The sequence below is a fragment of the Hibiscus syriacus genome, unplaced genomic scaffold (genome assembly GCF_006381635.1).
Source record: "Hibiscus syriacus cultivar Baekdansim isolate YM2019G1 unplaced genomic scaffold, ASM638163v2 tig00112249_pilon, whole genome shotgun sequence".
NCBI classification, from domain to species: domain Eukaryota; kingdom Viridiplantae; phylum Streptophyta; class Magnoliopsida; order Malvales; family Malvaceae; genus Hibiscus; species Hibiscus syriacus.
In genome coordinates this window covers 1,013,553-1,034,828 of record NW_024063281.1, presented here as the reverse complement: position 1 = coordinate 1,034,828, position 21,276 = coordinate 1,013,553, and the positions used below count along the sequence as shown (strand labels likewise).

General features: G+C 31.4%; 2 protein-coding genes and 1 pseudogene across 2 annotated transcripts; 2 read left to right on the top strand and 1 right to left on the bottom strand.

Annotated features, from left to right (window-relative positions):
* The first annotated feature begins 780 nt into the window (after nt 1-780).
* LOC120176490 lies at nt 781-3,085 on the top strand (annotated as a pseudogene).
* A 2,673-nt stretch (nt 3,086-5,758) lies between these two features.
* LOC120176470 lies at nt 5,759-6,866 on the bottom strand. The gene has a single exon (XM_039182898.1). The coding sequence runs from the start codon at nt 6,731-6,733 to the stop codon at nt 6,122-6,124; it is 612 nt and encodes a 203-aa protein (XP_039038829.1). The 5' UTR covers nt 6,734-6,866; the 3' UTR covers nt 5,759-6,121.
* Nucleotides 6,867-16,248: 9,382 nt separating this feature from the next.
* LOC120176584 (RING-H2 finger protein ATL52-like) lies at nt 16,249-16,743 on the top strand. Its single transcript, XM_039182992.1, has one exon. It carries the CDS (start codon nt 16,249-16,251, stop codon nt 16,741-16,743), a length of 495 nt encoding a protein of 164 aa, XP_039038923.1.
* Nucleotides 16,744-21,276: the final 4,533 nt, after the last annotated feature.

Sequence of the window (21,276 nt, the reverse complement as noted above, 5' to 3'; positions counted from 1 at the left end):
AAAATTCCTAAATCTTGTATATCTTGATCCAATTATGTAAATATCCCGACTCAGGTAGGCGATCTATCCAATACAATCCCTCAAATTTTGTGGGATTCGAGTGGTCTCCTTAACCATTTGAATGTAACTTTTATTTATCACTGTATATGTGCCCTAAAGATAGGTATGAACCGATACGACTGATGAGACAATCGCGCTTTTGAAAATTTTAAATTTTTTTACAAGTTAGATATATATTTTTTGTTAATAATTTATTTTTGTTTTTTATATTTTAAAAATTATTTTTCAACATTAAATTTTAAGTTCATCCTTATCTTTTCTTGCACCATTATAATTGCAGCCCTCCAATGGCTCATCGAGGCTTATCGAGTAACAATGTTCTTTTGAACTCCAGCTTTGAAAATTCAATATGCATGTTGATGGAATAAATAGGGTTATGATGATTTACATTTTTTTTATATAAGTAGGAAGTTGTAATCGGTAATTCCGCAACGAAGATGGAGAGCAAATATGTTTAAGAAGAAGATGAATGGTGTTAGAGATTAAAAATTTGTCATTTTCTTTCATCTTGCTAATCTAAATGTATTTGATCGTTAGATAATGGATTGAGTTTGACCTTCTTTTGGTTAGATCTGATCAGCACATAATCGAGATATGTCGCATCTCTCGTCCTTTTCGATCTTTTAACCATTTAGATTTAAAAGAAAATACTCAACGTCTAAGGATTGATTGACGGAAACATGTAGCGAACGTCGTTAGGGATGTACATGGGGGCCGAACTCGACGGGTTCGGACCTGATTTGACGCTTCAGTTTATTTTCTTAGCAAAAAGATAAAGAAATGTCTTCAAGCAAAAGAATCCAGTTCCCAAATCAGAACTCCCGAGGGGGAAACCCAGAGATTTTGGAAGGAAATTTCGCAAAAGCGGGAACAGAATGGCGACGAGAGACCCATTGGATTTCGATGTCGAGTAGAGGAAGACGAAGATGGAACCCCGTCGCCGTCATCTCCGCTGTCCTACTTCGACAGAGATAGGCACGTTGCGTTCTTCGGAATGTTGTTCGATTTGATACCGTATCGCTACCAATCGCAGGAGATCAGTCGCCTCACTCTTGCATTCTTCACTATCTCCGGCCTTCACCTTCTCAAAGCCTTAGATCGCGTAACCTTTGAACTGTTTGGTTTTCCATTTTTGTTATGTTCAAAATTTTAGTTACGAATTTAGCAGTAATGTGAATTGGAAGTGAAAATAGCTAAACTTGGATTGATTACAAAGTAATCGTTTTTCGTTTAAGAAAACCTTGGTTTCAGTTCATAATGCTGGTCACATGGCGAGCCCGTATTGTGCTCTAGCCATACTAAAGACCGTTGGCTTTAATATATTGACCATAGACAAAGAATATTTATTGATATCAATGAGGAACCTTCAACAGCCAGATGGAAGGTATGCTACAAAGTATTGTCAATCCTACTTGTATTGGTTGTAAGGCCAATCAATATATATTGATGATATTCCCGTGCACAAACATAAAATTGAAAGGGAAAGGCCAGAATTTGTTTTTTCCTTTCAAATTCTCATGTGATAGATCTTGTAGATTGATTACTTTTGCATGAAGGTGAAGCTACTAATTTTGTTTCTCATAATCTTGCAGTTTTATGCCGGTGCATGTTGGCACAGAGACAGATCTTCGATTTGTATAGTGTGCTGGTAAGAACTAAAAGCATTACCTGTTACAGTTCAAGCCATATAATTTCAAGTTCTCCATAATGAAATCTTTGTTTAGCTAATTGATGTGTCAGCTGCTATCTGTTTTATGTTGGAGGATTGGAGTGGAATGGATAGGGAGAAAACCAAGGACTGCATCTTAAATTGTCTGCACTGCACTGCACTGCTGAACTCTCGATGATTTCATTTGATCTTTATTTTCTGCATATATTATGGCCGGTGTACTGAAGAAGTGATTTTATTCTTTCAGTCTTATGATGATGGCTTTGGCTTGTTGCCTGGTTTAGAATCACATGGTGAGTTAAATAATATCTCATCTAGTTGATCTATGATCTGTCAACTCAGTACATCTAGAGCGGGCCTGATCACTGTTTCTCTGCAATTTTCTTATTGCTCATAGTTGTCATGAAATTTTAAACAAATTCAGCCGAGAATGGTTTTGGTCGATATTTAACTGATTCCAATTCCTTTTTCCCTCTCATACTACTTTTATTAAATTTTCATGGTGTTCGGTGTAATTTTCTGGTGGGTGTATATTTTATTAGGAAAAGTTTCTTCATGAAGCAGCCCCATGCTATATTTCTTAAGTTCTTGATTCTGTTCACTCTGATTATGATACCAACACCATTAACCTTAATGATGCAGGGGGTGATACGTATTGTGCTGTGGCATCTCTTCGATTAATGGGGTACATTGAAGATGATCTTCTGTCAAAAAAATGCTACATCTTCTATCATAAATGTGTCGTTATTGCTCGACTGGTGCATGCAGGTTTACTTTTATCATTTAGCATCTAAAAGCATCACTAACCGTGCCTGGAAAATGTTGTCTTTAGCTTAACATGTAGAAGTTGACAATGAACCTCAAGAGAATCATTATAAGAGCTTAAAAGTGCTAATAAAGCAAACCTTTTTTGTAGATGATTTAAATTATTATCTGTGTGCAAACTCAAATTTTAAATTGGTTGTAAGGCAATTTGTGCATTTTCTATGCCTCAATAATGATCTCATCCTCTTTCCTCTCTTCTTTTTACAGGCACAGGCAATTGATGGCGGATTTCAAGGCAGAGCCAATAAATCTAGTGATACATGCTATGCATTTTGGTAAGAAGAAAAACCTTTGTCCATGGCATGGTATAAGGTGCCTTTGTTTTGATGAAATGATGTTCTTGTGTAGGGTTGGGGCAGTTTTGAGGATCTTAGGGGGCTACAAATTCATTGACAAGATTGCTCTACGTGGATTTTTTCTCAATGGCGGTTCTAAACCTATTTACATGGTTAAGATTTAAGAAAACTTGATCTTAGGGGCTGTTTGTTTACTTCAGAATGATTAAGCACTGAATGATTCAGAGACTCTGTATGAATTAGTTCTGAATGTGACATGTTTGATAATGGCTCTGAATCATTCAGAATGTACTTTGATTCTGAATCATTCAGAATGTACTTTGATTCTGAATCATTCAACACTGTTTTACTAAATCAGTCAGCACTGAATCATTCAGAGATGAGAAATAAACACGCTGAATGCTGAACGGTTCAACATTTAGCACTGAATAGTTCCATTTAGAGCCAAATAAACAATCCCTTAGTGTTTTATTGACAAATTTCATTATGTAAGCTCAAAGTATGGTGAGATCGGCAAGACATCCTGAATTATTTCGATTCTAATCATGATGTCCTTTATCACCGGATCCCGCATTCTCATGTGCTTCTCTCATTCATGACTTGAATCTCTCGTCGGGTTTTTATCACTTGTGCATAACTTGGAACATGTTGGTGTTGTCGCTATTGCTTTCATCCACTATTCACGTTAGTTTTGAGTTTTTTTATGAACAGATCAAACGTGTTGTATCACTGCACTCGCTCGATTTTGATTTGTCGAAGTTCCCTACCTTCTTACAGTAAAAGAAATCGACCCGAGGATTCTGTGCGGTGAAAAGTCACTCTCACCGCAACGGAAGCCTCAGTGCGGTGGAAAGACGATTCTCACTGTGCAATTTCGTCGAAAGTGCTTCGAGAGTCCGCCATCGATGTGTGGCCCTCTTAATGTGTTGATTGTCAAAAGCACTGCCATATCTTGGTATGAACCACTTACAAATCTATCAATCACTTTTAGGGTTAATTTTATCATTTCTCTTGATCAAATATATCTTCTAGAATTACGTGTATAATTAATATAAGACATAAATTATGGGACGGATTAAGTATAACAAAAATAATCTTATAATTTTTTATGTAAAATATTTAATTTAATATTAAAAATTTAAATTGCTAAAATAATGTACACCACAAGGATAATGTGATAAAATTATTTTATGAATCAAGCTATTTCAGTGATTAAAGGAATGGTTGTTTTTTTTATATATCATAGATTCGAGCACTAGATGCACTAGAAGTTACATAATATTTGAGCGTTTATTATCGTACCTTTAAAAATGATATTATCACTTGTAAACACTTTAGATTATTTAAAAATATTTCAAGTGATATTATATTCTTTTAATTAAATGCTTTAAGGTTATTTTCTTACTAAAATTATCAAAATGATAATGTAATATTTTTAGTAATATATTAGATAATAATATTTTTTGATAATTTTATTTTCAAAAATAATTTTATATTTCATTAATTAAACTACTTTTAAGTTAAAATAAATCATAGATTAATCAAATTAAAATTCAATCAATTTGTCAGTTTTTGGTGTGTGAAGAAAAAGAAAAAAAATAAAAGGGCACGGAGGGAATAGGGCCGTAAACGAGCCCAATCGAGTTTGAGTATTGCTGAGCTCGACTCGAACTCGAAAAGTTTAGAATTAGGCTCGACTCGAAAACTCGCAAGCTAAAAATTATCAAGCTCAGCTCGAACTCGAAATATAATATTGAAACTCGACTCGAACTCGAAAAAGTTCAAACTAAAAAAAAATTCAGGAGCTCGAACTCAAACTCGAGTTTGAGCCTACAAAAATCTTACATTACATTTAAAAATATATTTTAAAAAAATTATAATTAATGTATTTTTAATATATTTTAAATCATGTAATTTTAAAAAATCTAAAATTATAATATAACATTTTTTAGTAGCTCGTGAGCTTTTCAAGTTGAGTATTAAGTAGCTCGTTAATAATTCAAGTCGAGTTTATTTAATTCGAATATTGATCAAACTTCGACTGAATCAATCTCGAGTAACTTACTATTTGTCTCGTCTCATTTCTATCCATGTAAGAGAAGGGTGGGATGTCAAAATGTGATGATTTTAGGTAAGGTGGGGTTTACTTTATACCCAATTTACACTTTCACGGGCAATTTCATCTGCTTTGTCGTTTTGGTAACTGCCTATTTTTTTTTATTTTTTTCTTTTAATAAATATATTCCTTCATTATATTTGTGTATTTGAATATTGTTTTTTTTCTTTAGAAATATAAAAATGATTATATTTACTTTATCTACATATATTATAATATTTACTAATTTCAATCTGTACTTACTAATTTAAGAACAATTCATCAATCATATATTATAATATTTAATCTAAAAAATTTTAGGATAAATTATATGATGATTTAATTATAAGAGTTTAATTTTACCATTGATATTTTAATTTTATCAATCAAATTACTTAATTATTTAAATGATAGTAATCAAATCACATGTCCTTTACATTTGATATAGAAATTGATGTGATGATTAACATATTTGGTATAATTACATATTTAGTCGCATAACTTACACATTCGATCGATTTGATATGTGTCTCCCCATATATTGACAAAAGATGGTTTGATTGACATCATTAAGTGATCAAGTGGTCTGGTTGATAAAATTAAAAAATTGGTGATCAAATTAGAATCTTTGAGTAATTAAATGTTTACAAGTGTAATTTACCCAATTTTTATTCAATCCTACATTTCCCTAAATTTGCACCAAATCTTCTTGATGGAGTAAAAACTAAGCAATAATCACCCATTTGAAGAATATAACCATGATGCCAACATCAACAACAATATTTCCAAGAATCAAAATGAACCCCTAGATTATTCCACATTTTACAAACAAGCCCTCCTAATCTCATATTTTCTAGCAATTTAAAGCACATGTTTTGTAAGAAATTTACAGTACCAACTCTGAGTAAAGAAGATCAGTGAATCAATTCACTCATTGAAGTGATTACAAAGGCACCACCAAACAGCTAAGGAGAGACATGGAGATTAATATTAAAAATCAAATCCCCTCCCACTTTCAGTTTTTGGTAGGTAAAAACACTGAAAATCTTGTTAATTCAAATGGAAATTGACCATTGCTGATGAAGGACAAGAACCAGGAGCAAAAGTACTTGAGATTTGTGACTCATTGAACCCTTTTTTTTCTATCTTCTTCACCATTGTTACCTATTTCCTCCATTAATGTATAATCATCTTCTTCCTATGGAGCTTCTCCTCAGCTTCCTGCAAGAACCTGAACTTGGGAGGAGGTGAAGAAGATGATGACAACGTGTCTGAATCTCCACCGTTAGATGATTCAAACAAAGGGTTGAATGGTCCACAAGCAGCCTCCAATGGAGTAAGAGGAGGTGTCAAGAATGGAGGTGAAGCAAGTGGGGTCAAATATGGTGTTTCAACACTGAAAACCACACCTTCCTCGGACTCCAAATCCTCCTTTGTTTCTTCAACAATGGTGAACAATAACCCCGGTGGCCCCAAACCATCATCATCACCATCATCATCACCATCACCATAGGGATTGAAGAAGACATCCTTGTTGGACTGCAGATGATGATGAACATGGTGAGACGGCTGTCGTTGAATTCCGTGTGGACTCAGTGCTGATTTCTTCCAACAAAACATGTAGAACAACTCCGTGGCTGAGTTGTTGTAATCATTCTCAATGTCTACTGAGTTAGTTGTCAATCTCTTCTTCCACCATAACAGGTAATACAACTCGGCAATCAAAGCTAAGAACAGAAGAACAAAAACTATGCTCAAACCAAGCCCTACACTGCTCAAAGATTTCATTTTCACATCACAACAATGAAAAACCCAGAAAATAATAAATACCCTTTCATCAGCTCAAGAAACTAGTGAAAAATCAAAGGGGAAAAAAGCACAGAAAACCAGGGTTAATGAGAGGTTCCAATCAAACAATAAAAACCCAGAAAGTAAAATGATGAACTTTGACCTGAAAGTTGAAACATCCCCACCCCAAAGTGAGTTATATGATTATCAAAGCTATCCTTTTTTTTTTCTTTTCTTGAAAGTAGGAGTGGGTATGGAACTCGAATCTGACGGGTTTTGGTTCGGGTTTTTTTTAATTCGGGCTTGGGTCGGGTCATTGTAAAGTTGGTATTTGGGTTGGGTTAGAATCATATTTAGGGTGAAAATACCCGACCCGAAAAATAATTTTATCTTATATATTTAGGAATAATTATAATAATATCTCTCTGTATATTATTTTTTCAATTAAATCAATGTTTTTATTGAATAAAAAATATTTATTATTATTTTAAGTCGGGTTCAGATTTTATTTCAAAAATCAGGTCGGGTGTGACGGGTTTTGGTTCGGGTTTTTTTTTTAATTCGGGCTGGGTCGGGTCATTGTAAAGTTGGTATTTGGTTGGGTTAGAATCATATTTAGGGTGAAAATCCCGACCCGAAAAATAATTTTATCTTATATTTTAGGAATAATTATAATAATATCTCTCTGTATATTATTTTTTCAATTAAATCAATGTTTTTATTGAATAAAAAATATTTATTATTATTTTAAGTCGGGTTCAGATTTTATTTCAAAAATCAGGTCGGGTGGAGGATATATATTATACAGGTCAGATCAAATTTCGGATGAAAGAATCATTGTTTTAAAATCAGATCGGATGGACCAAAATTCCGACCCAAGCAATAGAAATATACAGTCATTCAACTTTTACCTGCAAAAATAATAATGTTTACTAAAACAGATGAATGAGTTAATAATTACTAATGTTTAAAGGTTTTCTTTTTCTATGAAAAGCACACTATTTTTAATCATTAAGCATGATTATGATTTTTTTCTCTAGGATAAATACAGAATAGGTCATTAAATTGTTTTTCAATAATCGTTTTGGTTACTAAACATTTAAACATTATAAATAGCCATTAAAATAACAGAAATATAATAAAATGATCAATAAATCTGATCGATTGTTATAAAATGGATATTAAACTTTATCAAATTGATACAAATCATAATTAAATTTATTTATATTTTATAATTATTATAATATTAAAATAATTATTTTATAATGATTCGATAAATTTGATAATGATTTTTTTTAAATTTAATAATTAAAACAATAATTTTAATAAAATTTAGTTACATCCAATGTTCTTTATTATTTTTGAAATAATTGAGTATAATATGAACAAAAATGAAAAGCATAACAACTACACAAACACCTACTAGTAGATAACTACAATTTTTTAATTAAAAATATATAAATTTCTATAAAAAAATACATTTTAGTATAACTACTTGTATATAATATATTATTCCAATTAATTTAAAATGTTTTTAATATGAGGCATTTTTTAATTCAATTAATTTCATTCACGATATTAAAATTTAAATTTTTAATAGCATAATTTCTTTTACTTTAAACATTATTTTGTAGGTATTTGAGTGTATTTTTAGTAAAAGCTTAATTATGAAATACTATGAAATTAGGGGAAAAACACTCTAAAATTGATTATATTTTAACTTTAATATTTATGATTTGAAATATAATTTTATAATATAAATTTAATTTATACTGTAAATAATATTTTTAATGTAAATATTAAAAGATAATAATTTATTTATATTTAAAATTTTAAAAGAAGGAGGGAGAAAAACCCTATCCGCTTTCTTTTTTCCCCTCTCTCTCTTCCTTCTTCTTTGTCTTTATAACTTGTATCAATTTTATTGATCAATCCAACTTTTTCTTTAATTATGTTTAACCGCCGGCGATACTAGTTTTGATGTTGATTGCCACCCAGTTGATTATCTTTTATCTTATTTTTTTTTAGTTTTTTAATAAGAATAATTATGTCTTTGTGACATGTTCTCTGTCTTTATGACACGTTTTTCTCTGCCTTTTGGTAGCTTACAATTTTTGCCTTGTTTTCGTTAATTTTTCAATGTTAGATTTGACATCGCCATGATTGATTAAGATGACACTTATTTGTTATCATGTTTATCTTCCTTGCTTTGGACCCTCAGTTTGATTTGGTTACGCTTTTGCGTTCGTGTATAGTTTTCTCATGTCGCTCAACTCTGATTTGCGATTTGTCGGTAGTCTTTCAATAGCTTCATCCCCTTTTATGATCTTTTACCTATGCAGTCATATTTGTTAGTATCTTTATTTTGTTTGAGTTTTTTGTTTAGGTTTTTTTAACATTTTCCTTCTTTGTTCTTATGTGATATAGGTGGCTAGTTTTTGTCTCTATGGTAATAGAAAAATGCCATAATTATATTTTAGGTTTACGATTATGCTTGTAAATCTTCATTGTAATTTTATATATTTTCTATTTCTAATAAAACTAGCGATTTTCTGTAAAAAAAAATTTAAAAAAAGATTAATGATAAAATACAAAAAATAACAATTTTTAAAACATTAAATTTAACCCAACTAAATTAAGATTACTCATTTATAAATGTTGATGAATTAGATAAAATTTAAGAATATACTTTTGTTGATGAAATGAATATGGTTATATCTTCTATAGGTGATTCACTCTTTTTGGTCTAGACGAAAAGTCGTAATTGATATTTAGACAGTGATCAAACGACTATATTGACGATGATAATATGAAAAAGTGTCTCAGAATGATTGTGTCCATCTTCTCTTTATAAATCCCCATATATGGCGGCTTAAATAGTATCTCTAAGTGTTGATGTCAGGACTAGGATCATGATACCTGTATGAAGGTTAACATAATGGAAAAGCCTTCTTGTTGTGGTCAGCTGTCAAGTTATCAATTGATTATGACAAATTATGTGGAGTCTGTAAATAGTTATGTCAAAGAATTATGATCTTTTAAAGAGTATGAGCATGTCCGTCTAATGACAAGTGTAGAATATGATCCGTCACATTATTCGAAATTTAGGGGTTTTACATATAAATGTCAATTAGGTTTGTTCATGTATAATATTTGTGTCCTAATGATATTCATGTATAATCTTTCAATGGAAATATCTCTTGAAGGAGGTCCTCTTAAAGAAATTATTCGGAGATCTTGATGTACATAGCGAAGAGGTTTAAAAGGGTATAATATTTTTCAATTAAATTGAATCTAATTTATATATATAATTTTAATATGAATAAACTTGATTGAGATTTGACCTATAAATATTTCTAATTTTAAGTATAAATAAGTGGGAAACTTATATTTTTATTTTTTATCATTAAAATTTAGAAAAATGAAAATGAAAATGAAAGGAAAAGAGTGTAGGAGAGATGAGCAAAGTCGTTTGTAATTTTATGGTTGAGAGGTCGCTGCCTTCGTGGGATCCTCACATGGGATCACAATATAAAGGACAGTAACGCATCATTAGGCCTTTAATTTCTTGTTTCTACTCTAATACAATTAGGGTAAATTACAAGTTTAGTATCTAAACTATTACTTTTGACTCGTTTTCATACTCAAATTTTATTATTTTTCAAAATCGGATCTAAAGTTTAATTTCGTTACGATTTGGTAACCGTCGTTAAAAAAATTAACATAACAGACCGATGTGACATTTTTCAATTTTTCAATGCTGAAGTGGTATTATCTTATGGTGACATGTCAACATCATCTTTAAGTTTTTAACAATAGGTACCAAAATGAAACTTAAACTGAATGTTGAGTATGATTTTGAAAAAAAAATAAAGTTTGGGTGACAAAATAAAATAAAAGTAATAGTTTTAATACTAAATGTTGAATTTACCCTGGAAATATATATAAAGAAAATATTATATTCAATGGTCATTTCATATATCAAAGAAGTATCACAAATAGTATAAATTATTACGATATATACGTAAACTGAAAGCAAGCGAATATAAAAAAAATGAGAGAATTTAAGGTCTAATTTGTTAAATTGTCCATTTTCAAATAGTTTTATTATATTTTTTATTTGGAAGATTATATATATATGATGTCAATGTTTCTTATACTGCAAAGATTTTTTGTTGAAATAAAGTATTAATCAACACCAAATTCAATATTTAATCCCGATATAACTCGAAGAATTATTAGATGGATCAGGCTCACCACGTCATCTGTGATCCAAACCAATAAAATCCATCCACCTCATGTTTTTCAAGGTGAATCTTCACCTTATTCCTACATATAAAAAAAAGAATGGATAGTTATTTAGAAATTACCTCGACATGGATGAACTTTATAGGTTGGGGCCATAGATGATGTGGTGAGTCGAATCTCATATAACTCACCCTTCAATTATCCACAAAAGAGTAAAAATAATGTTTTATCTTTTATTATTATGTAGTTCACACTAGGGATGGGAATTCTGAACCCGACGGGTTCCGACCAGACCCGACTCGATCAGGTCGGATTTTTTTTAAAAAATTTGGGTTCGGGTCGGGTTGAGTTTTTTTAAGTGTGATATTCGGGTCGAGCGGGTCGGGTTTAGGGTGAAATTACCCGACCCAACCCGACCCGAAAAAATATATAATTTTACCTTATATATTTAGGAATAATTACGATAATATCCATATATATATATATTTTAATTAAGTCACTGTTTTTATTGAATAAAAATAATTTTTTATTTCGGGTCGGGTTTTCTAAGTCATATATTCGGGTTGATTCGGGTGAAACCTTGTTTTGGTCGGGTCGAGTCTCGGATGGAGGCTTCCTTGTTCTCGGGTCGGGTCGGGTGGACCAAAAACCCGACCCAACCCCCATGCCCATCCCTAGTTCACACCATATGAATATTAAACATATAATACTATCATATAATTATATATAATTATATTAGCATGAGTTAAACTACCTCAGTAGTTAGGGAATTGTTGTTATTTTTTGAGGTCTCAGGTTTGAGCACCGCATACGTAGGAGTATGAACGTTCATTGTCAAATGATTGAGAGTTTTGAACATATATTATCTTGTATTTATCTCATAATTGTAAAAAAAATTATGTTTATGTCTAAAATTTTAATAAAAAAGTGTATGAAGTTAATAAATATGAAAAAAATAACATGCATATTTTAATAAAATAAATAAATATACATGCAATTCTAGACGTATTTGGGCTAATAATTTACAAGCATAGGCAAAAACATAATAGTTTAATTAATTCTAAAAAACATTTTTTAGTATAAAGTTGATATTTATTTATTTTATTTTATTAAGATTAAGGGAACAAAAACACATTGGTAAAAGTTGAAATGTGGAACTTTTGTCTTCCTTCATGGGGTATTTCACTACTTTACGTGGGGTGATTCTCAAATCCAAGAAAAAATAAATGAAATTAAAGATTAATTTAATTAGAATTTATAGTTATTGATTGAAAAATATTTAATTGTTGTTTATAAAATTAGTATCATTGCCGACGAGTGTTGGCACAAGTGGTTGATATTCATGAATTTGAGCTTGTAAGACCAAGTTCGAATCCTACCACCGTCACTCTTGATGGGTAATCTGTAAATTTCTATGTAAATCCTAATTGAGTCTAGGTATGCCCTGATCCTGAATTGTGAAAGCTAACCTTGACCTAAATTTTTGTGTATCAAAAAAATAAAAAATAAATAAAATTAGTATCATTTAATATATAGGTAAAAGTATTTAACTCCACAAATGGTCTCATGACTATAGGACATTGCTTTGTTGAATATCGTAACTATTAAAACTTATAAAATGGTCGCCTAACTATAAACTATTACTTTGTTGAGACATCCGACTATTAAAAGTTACAAAATGGTCACCTGACTATTTATATGTTCTAAACTCGTCATTTTTTGTTAAAATTGACGACAGACTGAGCTGGACGTTAACTTGTTAACACTGGAGGAGCCAAACTTTAACGAGGGGTGTCATTTATTTTAGAAATTATATATATATAAATTTAATATAAAATATTTAAAAATAATTAAAATTAATATATTTTTTAAATAATATTGATACCCTTAAACATAAATTGAAACCTATTATTCATTTTATTAAAAAAATTCGCAAAAATTTTAAATTTGACACCCCAAAATAAATTTTAACCATATTGTAACTTTTAATAATCATGGGACTCAACAAACCAATACCTTATAGTCAGGGGACCATTTGTATACTTTACCCTTGTTCTTTTATTTGTAAGAACATAACTACTCATGGAGACATCTTATCTTAGGGACGTTATTGTCATAATCAAAAGGATAGGTTTTGATGATATAAAACTTGCATTTTGGATATTATCATAAGGAATCACATCCATTACATGGAATGCTGAGAGCCTAATAGCATTAGCCCAAGATTTACGACGGGGAGATGGAAATCAATGAAACCCTTAAATGGTCACAACATAGCTCTATCCAAACCCACCGAACCGGAATCCAATAGATGTAGCGATATCTGCGGCGAATCTGTCGCATCAGTACGGAACATGGGGCAGCTAGAATGCGAATAAAGCCACGTATCTATACACGGTGCATGGTAAGAATGCGAGCATGCCGGCAACGTCTTCAACTCTTCGTCTTCTTCGAATTGAGACAAGCATGCCGCACACATTCAGTCATCGTCGGCCAAACCCATTCACTTCCGGTTCCTGAAGGTTGGGATGATTTCGGCCGTCGAAGTCTCCAAGCTTGTAATCTCCAACACTTCATGTCCGAAACCATGTCGTCATTGTCGTTGTTGTTGGTCTTGTTGTGCTTGTTGCGATATATGGCCTAGGAGGTTATTGGAGTATCGATGCCACCAAACGGTGGCGATACAATGGTAGATTGTTACGACCACGGCTGTCGATCCCATGCCAAATAAAATGATGGATAGTTTGTCTCCTCCTAGGAGGTTATTGGAGTATCGATGCCACCAAACGGTGGCGATACAATGGTAGATTGTTACGACCACGGCTGTCGATCCCATGCCAAATAAAATGATGGATAGTTTGTCTCCTCCGAAACCGTCATCGTTGTCGTCTCCCATGACGAAGAGTGTGCATGAAAATGTTACAGAGTTTTTGATAGGGACGAATTTGATGATTTGGGCATTGAGTTGGTCGATGATTGCAAAGATTAACATTGTACTATGACGAATATTATAAAGTTTAGCGAAAGCTACGTTATATAACTTATTTAGTTTCAACACTATTTCAGAATAAAATGTAATCGGCCAAATAAAAATTCAGCTACGATTAATAATTTTTTGAATTAATCGTTGGTATCCGATCTATTGATCGACTAATCCAGATCGGGTTCTACAGAGGCGAGTGCAACTCTCCCAACCCAGTTTGCTCTATTCGCAAATGTTAGGATTCGAACCCTTGGCCTTACTTATTTTTACAATTTAATTATTGGTTTCTTTATTTCTTCAATTATTTTTAAGTTTATTTTTTTATCAAATATAAACAGCATGTTCCACTAACACTATAAAATTCTTATGCAACTTTAGTTCCTAATATTAATAATAATTTTTTTCTTCCTATTAATTCCTTTCAAATCTTCTATACTCTCATTAATAATTTGTCTCAAAATATCTCTTATTAATTAAATAAAATATAAATCTTACTTACATATGAAAATATATATATATATAGAGAGAGAGAGAAAGTCGTTTAAATTAAAACTAATATGTATCAAAATATTATATAAAAATTATAATTAAATTTAAAGAGAAACTCGAACAACTCGAATTGATTCGACTCGACTCCAATTTCATAAACTCGATTTGACTTATAAAAATCTAAATAAAATTTAAATCATAAAATAATATTTAGCGAATTAACTAATTTAATTTTTTTTTTTTGCTTCACTCGATGGAATACTCACCTTGTGCTTGATGGTGTTCCTCATGTCGTATGCATAGTTTTTCTAACGCATTCTTGGCCTCTTAAACCATCTTCTCGATCTCTACCTTGGATATCTTCCCTTGTCGTGTTCTTCAAAATTTTAATATAATTTCATACTTTTTAAAATTTTAATATATTTTATTAAAAGTTCGTAACTTTTAACATAAAATCATGTATTTATTCTTAACATCGATAGAATCTAACCAACTGACTAAGTTTCGAATTCAGACTGTGCCGATCTTTTGTATTTAGGGATGGGCATAGGACACGAACCCGACGGGTTCTGATCCGACCCGACCCGATCGGGTAGGTTTTTTTTTAAATTTGGGTTCGGGTTCGGGTCGGATATTTTAAATGTGATGTTCGAGCCAGGTCGGGTTTAGGGTGAAAAATACCCGACCCGAAAAAAATAATTTTACCTTATATATTTAGGAATAATTACAATAATATCACTCTATATTATTTTTTTCAATTATGTCACTGTTTTTATTGAATAAAAAAATATTTTTATTATTATTTTAGGTCGGGTCGGATTTTTAAGTTATATATCGGGTCGGGGTCGGGTCGTGTGAAATCTTACTTCATGCGGGTCAGGTCAAATCTTGGGTGGAGGAGTCATTGTTCTCAGGTTGGTTCAGGTGGACCAAAAATCGACCTAACCCGAGCCATACCCATCCCTATTTGTATTGTATTCAATACAAGTTCTTATCCGTCCTTATACAGTTGGTTTGGTCGTTGTATCACATTTTCAGTTACTACTATTAGCAGTATAGTATAACTTTCGTTGTCATCCTTGATATTTTTAGGTGCGTTTGTTTTATTAATGCATGATTCTGCATGTATCGGATTCGTGAAATTTGATATATTTTTCGACGAAACGGATATTGGATTCGAGTTTAGAAAGTAAAAAAAAATGAACTGAATATTTTATGATCCAACTGTCATCGACAATGGTGACCGATGACGGTCGATAGTGACCGGTGTCGATGGTGAGCGGTGGTTAGTGACAGGAGAATTTGGTCGGATCTAGGAGTTAAATTGACATTTTATTTAAAGTCCAGTGGTCAAATTAGTATTTTATCTAAAATTTAATAATCAACTTAATATTTAATCTAAAATTTAAATTTAAATTAAAAATTATTTTTCTACTAAAATGTCATGTTATCAAACCAACCGTATTTAACATACTAGTGACCAAAACTTTATTTAAAAATAAATAAATGACCAAAAGTAAACATTCATGAAGCAAGAGTGATCATTTCATTAATTTATCCAATAAATAAAAATAAAAATAAATATATTAATAATTTGACTGAATTGATATAATAAATTAATAGAATCTTAACTTAATTATAAAATTATATATTTAACGTAGCTTTCTCTAAACTTGATAAATTTTCTTCATAGTACAATGCTAATCTTTGTAATCATCGAGCAATGCAATGCCCAAACTTACATAAAATTCCTTCCTATGAAAAACTCTGCAACATTTTCCATGCCCACTCTGTCATGGGAGACGAAAACGATGACGGTTTCGACCGCAGACTATCCGTCATTTTAGTTGGCATGGGATCGGCAGCCTTGATCGTAACAATCTACCATTGTATCGCCACGGGTTGGTGGCGTCGATACCATAATAACCTCCTAGGCCAAACATCGCAGCGAGAGCAACAAGACCAACAACAACGACAATATGGTTTCGGACATCAAGTGTTGGAGATTACAAGCTTGGAGACTTCGACGGCCGAACTCATCCCAGCCCACAAGTACCGAAAGGGCTCCGGTTTGGTCGACGATGACGGTATGTGTGCGGTGTGCTTGACTCAATTCGAAGAAGACGAAGAGTTGAAGACGTTGCCGGGATGCTCGCATTCTTACCATGCACCATGTATAGATATGTGGCTTTACTCGCATTCTAGCTGCCCCCATGTGTCGTACCGATGCCACGCCGTCGCCGCAGATATCGCAGCATCAGTCGGGTTCCGGTTCCGGCCATTTGGATAGAGATATGTTGTGACCATTTCAGGGTTCATTGTTTCATAACAAAAACTTTCCTTTTATCTTTCTACTTGCAAGACAAAAAACAATGAAATTACACTATTAGTTCTTAAGTTCTTTAGATTTTATAGTTTAAACTCTAAAGTTTACCTTATATTCAATTTAATCACTAGCTTCAACAATATTTAAGAAAAGCTTATAAACGAGTTGATAAATAAAGTACTAAAAAAACTTGTTCGTGAATATAAACAAATCGAACACACCTCTATTTATGTTAATTCGTCTGTTAACCTCCCAAACACCACAAGAATCATTGTGCTCATGTGACGTCGTACATGCTCGATATTAGTGAGAATACGCTCACAAGTTAAGAACCAAAGAAAGATTTTGATCCATTGTAAACCACGATAACTCGATATAACCTCCCAAGCTTTATGTGGTTATCGATTGGTTCTCCTAATCTCATGTCATAAGTAGATTTAACCTAGAAACAGCGATCAGCTCTCCATTTCCAGCCCAACAAATCCTTCCTATTACTCGGCGACGGAGGCATCATAGCTGCCAAACGGAGCAAAATAGAATCCGGCGGAAGATTGTTAAGAATTATCCAACTCCGCTAGTCATTCCGATCAACCATGGAAGCAACATTCCGGCTAGGAAGTGAGTTTCTCATCAACTGTTCCACAACATGATCCTTTAACGGGCCCAAATCGCTAAGCCACGCTTCACTCCCAGAAGTCAACACTACGACCATAATCATAGCCACATTATTCACACTAACAAACATGAATACCATGGTAGGGAAATATGATTTTCACCAATATTCTCGCACTCCGCTCCGACAATTGCTGGTTCTGAACATGGTGCAAAAGTCACAATAATTGCTCTAAAATGCCGGCGGCCATTAAAGTGTGTTGAAGAACCAGTTAGATTCCCCTAATTTTTGTTACATGCATAGGTTTTTAATGCAACTGTTTCAAGGTTGAAAATATGTCAAGGTTGACTTACTGTGCCCAAACTTTTGTCGGCTAGGTTAAAGTTAGGTTCGGATTAAGCTAACGGGTTTACAAAGTAGTATATGCTCTAAATACTCTCAATTATTTGACAATTAACGCTCAATCACTCTGATATAGTTGTTGGTGTTCGAACCCATGCCCTTTAAAAACAACAACGATTTCTTGAACCAATGAGGTAAGTTTGTTCGTCCAACAATTATATATGTTTTTTTAATTTGAGATAAAATTAATAGTGTTATGATATGACAGTGTTGGTGTATACCAAAAAATACTATTTTGTTAAATTGATGCTAGAATAGGTGTCAAAACTTAATTGATACCAATTCACTAGGAGCAATTATATTTTTTAGGCTTAATATAAAATAAGTGTTTAAAATATACTTAAAATTAACTTTTGGTGACTAAAGAATTTTTAGTTAAAAATAGGTGTCTAATGTTTTATCAGTTACATTTTTAGGTGTCTACCGTTAAAAAAACGTTAAATGAAACGTATCACATCCATTTTTTAAAATATAATATTATTTAAAAATATTTTTTTTAAAAAATCTAGACATGACACGTGTTACTTAATGGTTTTTTTAACGAATAGACACCTAAAAGTTTAACGAAAAAACTTTAGGCACATATATTTAAAGAAAAATTCTTTAGGCACTAAAATGTTTTTCGAGAACTTCTTTAGTCATTTATTTTGTATTAAACATATTTTTCAATTCGTGATAAATTAATAATGTTATGAAATCACAGGTGTACCAAAATAATACTATTTTGTTAAATTGATAAAATTTAATTGTGTAAATTACACGTTTAGTACATAAACTATTAGTTTTGATCTATTTTAGTGCCTAAACTTTCAATTTTTTTAAAATCGTGCTTAATGCTTAGTTTTTGTTTCATTTTAGTACCCCCGTTATTAAAATTTAATGTTAAACTTTTAATATGGGTACTAAAATGAAACAAAAACTAAACTTGAGGTACAATTTTGAGAAAAATATAAAGTTTAGATGCTAAAACGGATCAAACTGATAGTTTATGTTCTAAATGTGTATTTATGTATTGATTCCTCTAGTTTTCAATTAATTCGGATATTAGGGTTGAATATAAGTATCTAATTGGTACACTCTTGTTCAGAAATGGACCGAGAGAGGAGCGATTGTGGTAGTTGTCTCATAAAAATATCAAATTATCATGTATTTTATCTAATTGGTACACTCTTTTTCAGAAATGGATCGAGAGAGGAGCGATTGTGGTAGTTGTCTCATAAAAATATCAAATTATCATGTATTTAAATATTTTATTTTTTTTATTAATAATCAATTTTCGTAAATTCATCTCTCTCTTGAAATATTAAAAGCTTTCCCTTAAATATAAAAGGCATAATACCAAAATTAGCCCCTATCATTTATTAAAATAGTCGTTTTGATCTCAATTTCCTTTTTAGAACATTTTAGCATCCAACGTTTTATTTTGAGGTAAAAAGATCCCTCTACGATTGAAAACATTTAATTAACAAACGGTTAACACTTTTAAAAAATATCACTTTTACCCTAAATTAAAATATTTAAGGTCAAAATATTCTAGAAAAAGAATATAAACTAAAGTAATCATTTTAAATAATGTTGAAAGTTTTTTTTAACATAAAATCTTACTTAAATCGCTATTTATATTTATTTATTTTGATCATAGAGGCTTTGCATAATTAGACTTGTGTACAGACAACATGATCGTAAGACATGGATATTTTGAATTCCCCAAAATAATTTTCTGATCAACCAGAGAAAGACACGTGGAAAGCTAATGTGAAAGGCCGAAAGAGTTGCCATTTCACCAGCAGAGCGCGTGCAGCACAAAAGCCAATGAGTGGGAACTGAAAAAGGCAGGCACCTGGTGTGCAAAAACTAGCTTAAACTGTGAAAGTGGGGACAGTGAGACTGAAGAAAGTCTTGTTTAACGTTATTACATTTCCATTGCTCCTCTCGTGCACCCCTTTACATGTATACGGTATACGGAGGTATATCGGATTTAGGGGTGGGCATAGATCGGGTTAGAACGGATTCTTAATCAATTTGATTCGATTTAAAAAATATACGTAGTCTTTTTTTATCCAAAAATATATATATCATCTATCTAAATTGAACTCGACTCGTTCTTTTGAGATAAAATTTAAATCCAAACTAATTAGATTGAAATAATATATTTATAAAAAAAACTATTTTTATTTAATAAAAAATGGATGTTTAATTGAAAAAAAATAATATATAGAGGAATATTATTGAAATTATTTTTGAATCGGATTAAATATTTTTCACTCTGAACCTGAAACTTAACTCTACTTGAACATAACCTCAAAAAAATCGATCCGAACCTGAAATTCAACTTGACTTTTAACGTAAAAACTCACACCCAACGTGACTGGATGAAAAGAAATCAAATGTTAGGATTAACAATAAGAAATGAGAAAATATTTAATCGAAAAAATAATAAGGAGTTAACCTCAATATTTGATTTCTCCTCATCAAACGATCCTAAAATGGATGAGATTAACTCTTTTACTTTTACACATTTTTAAGACCATTGGATGAGATAAAATAAAAACTGAGATTAACAGTAAAAAATTAGAAGATATTCACTTAAAAAAATAAGAAGTTCATATCAACCTTTGATTTCTCTCTCTCAATATATGTTATTACAATTAGCTCTAAATATATAAGAAATCAATTAGACTATTATTTCTGGATCGGGTTAGATAGAGTATTTTTTTAATCTTAAAACTCAACTTGACTCAAATTTTTAAGGAAAAACAATCATATAAGATTAGAATAGGGATCAACATGGGTCGGGTCAGATCAGATTTTCAGTTCACCCGTCCCAACTCGAAAATTATAAATTCTCCACAAACTCGAACCCAACTCGATTTTTATGATAAAATCCAAATTCGACTCGACCTAAAATAATATATTTATTAAAAATATTATTTTTATTAAATAAAAATATGAATTTAATTAAAAGAAAATAATGAGGGTATTATTGTAATTATTTATAAATATATAACCTAAAATTACAATTTCTTTTAAATATGATTAAGTATTTTTACCCTAACTCAAATTTGACCCGAACAAATTTTTTTATTAAAAATTTAACTCAATCAAATATAGTCATATCAAATCGAAACCGGTCAAATTTAAGTATCATGCCCATCCCTAAATCAGATTAAACAGAGTCAAACTTAAATCAAAATATTCATTTCTATTTTACTTCAAATATCTAATACTTTGTGTAATACTCATCCTTCTTTTTATATCTTTTCTCACCATTAGTGTAGACGAGTAGTGTTGCTTTAGTTTAGGTTTTAACCCATTTGATTTTATTCCTTCTCGTAGCTTGTTATCGTTGACTTCTGTGTATCATTATCTTCATGTTTCCTTTTTTTAAATTTAGTCAGGTCTTACGTTTCTTTCTATATGCAGATATTTTTATGTAAAAATTTATTTGCAGGGATTACTTCCCATTACAGACGCGCATATAA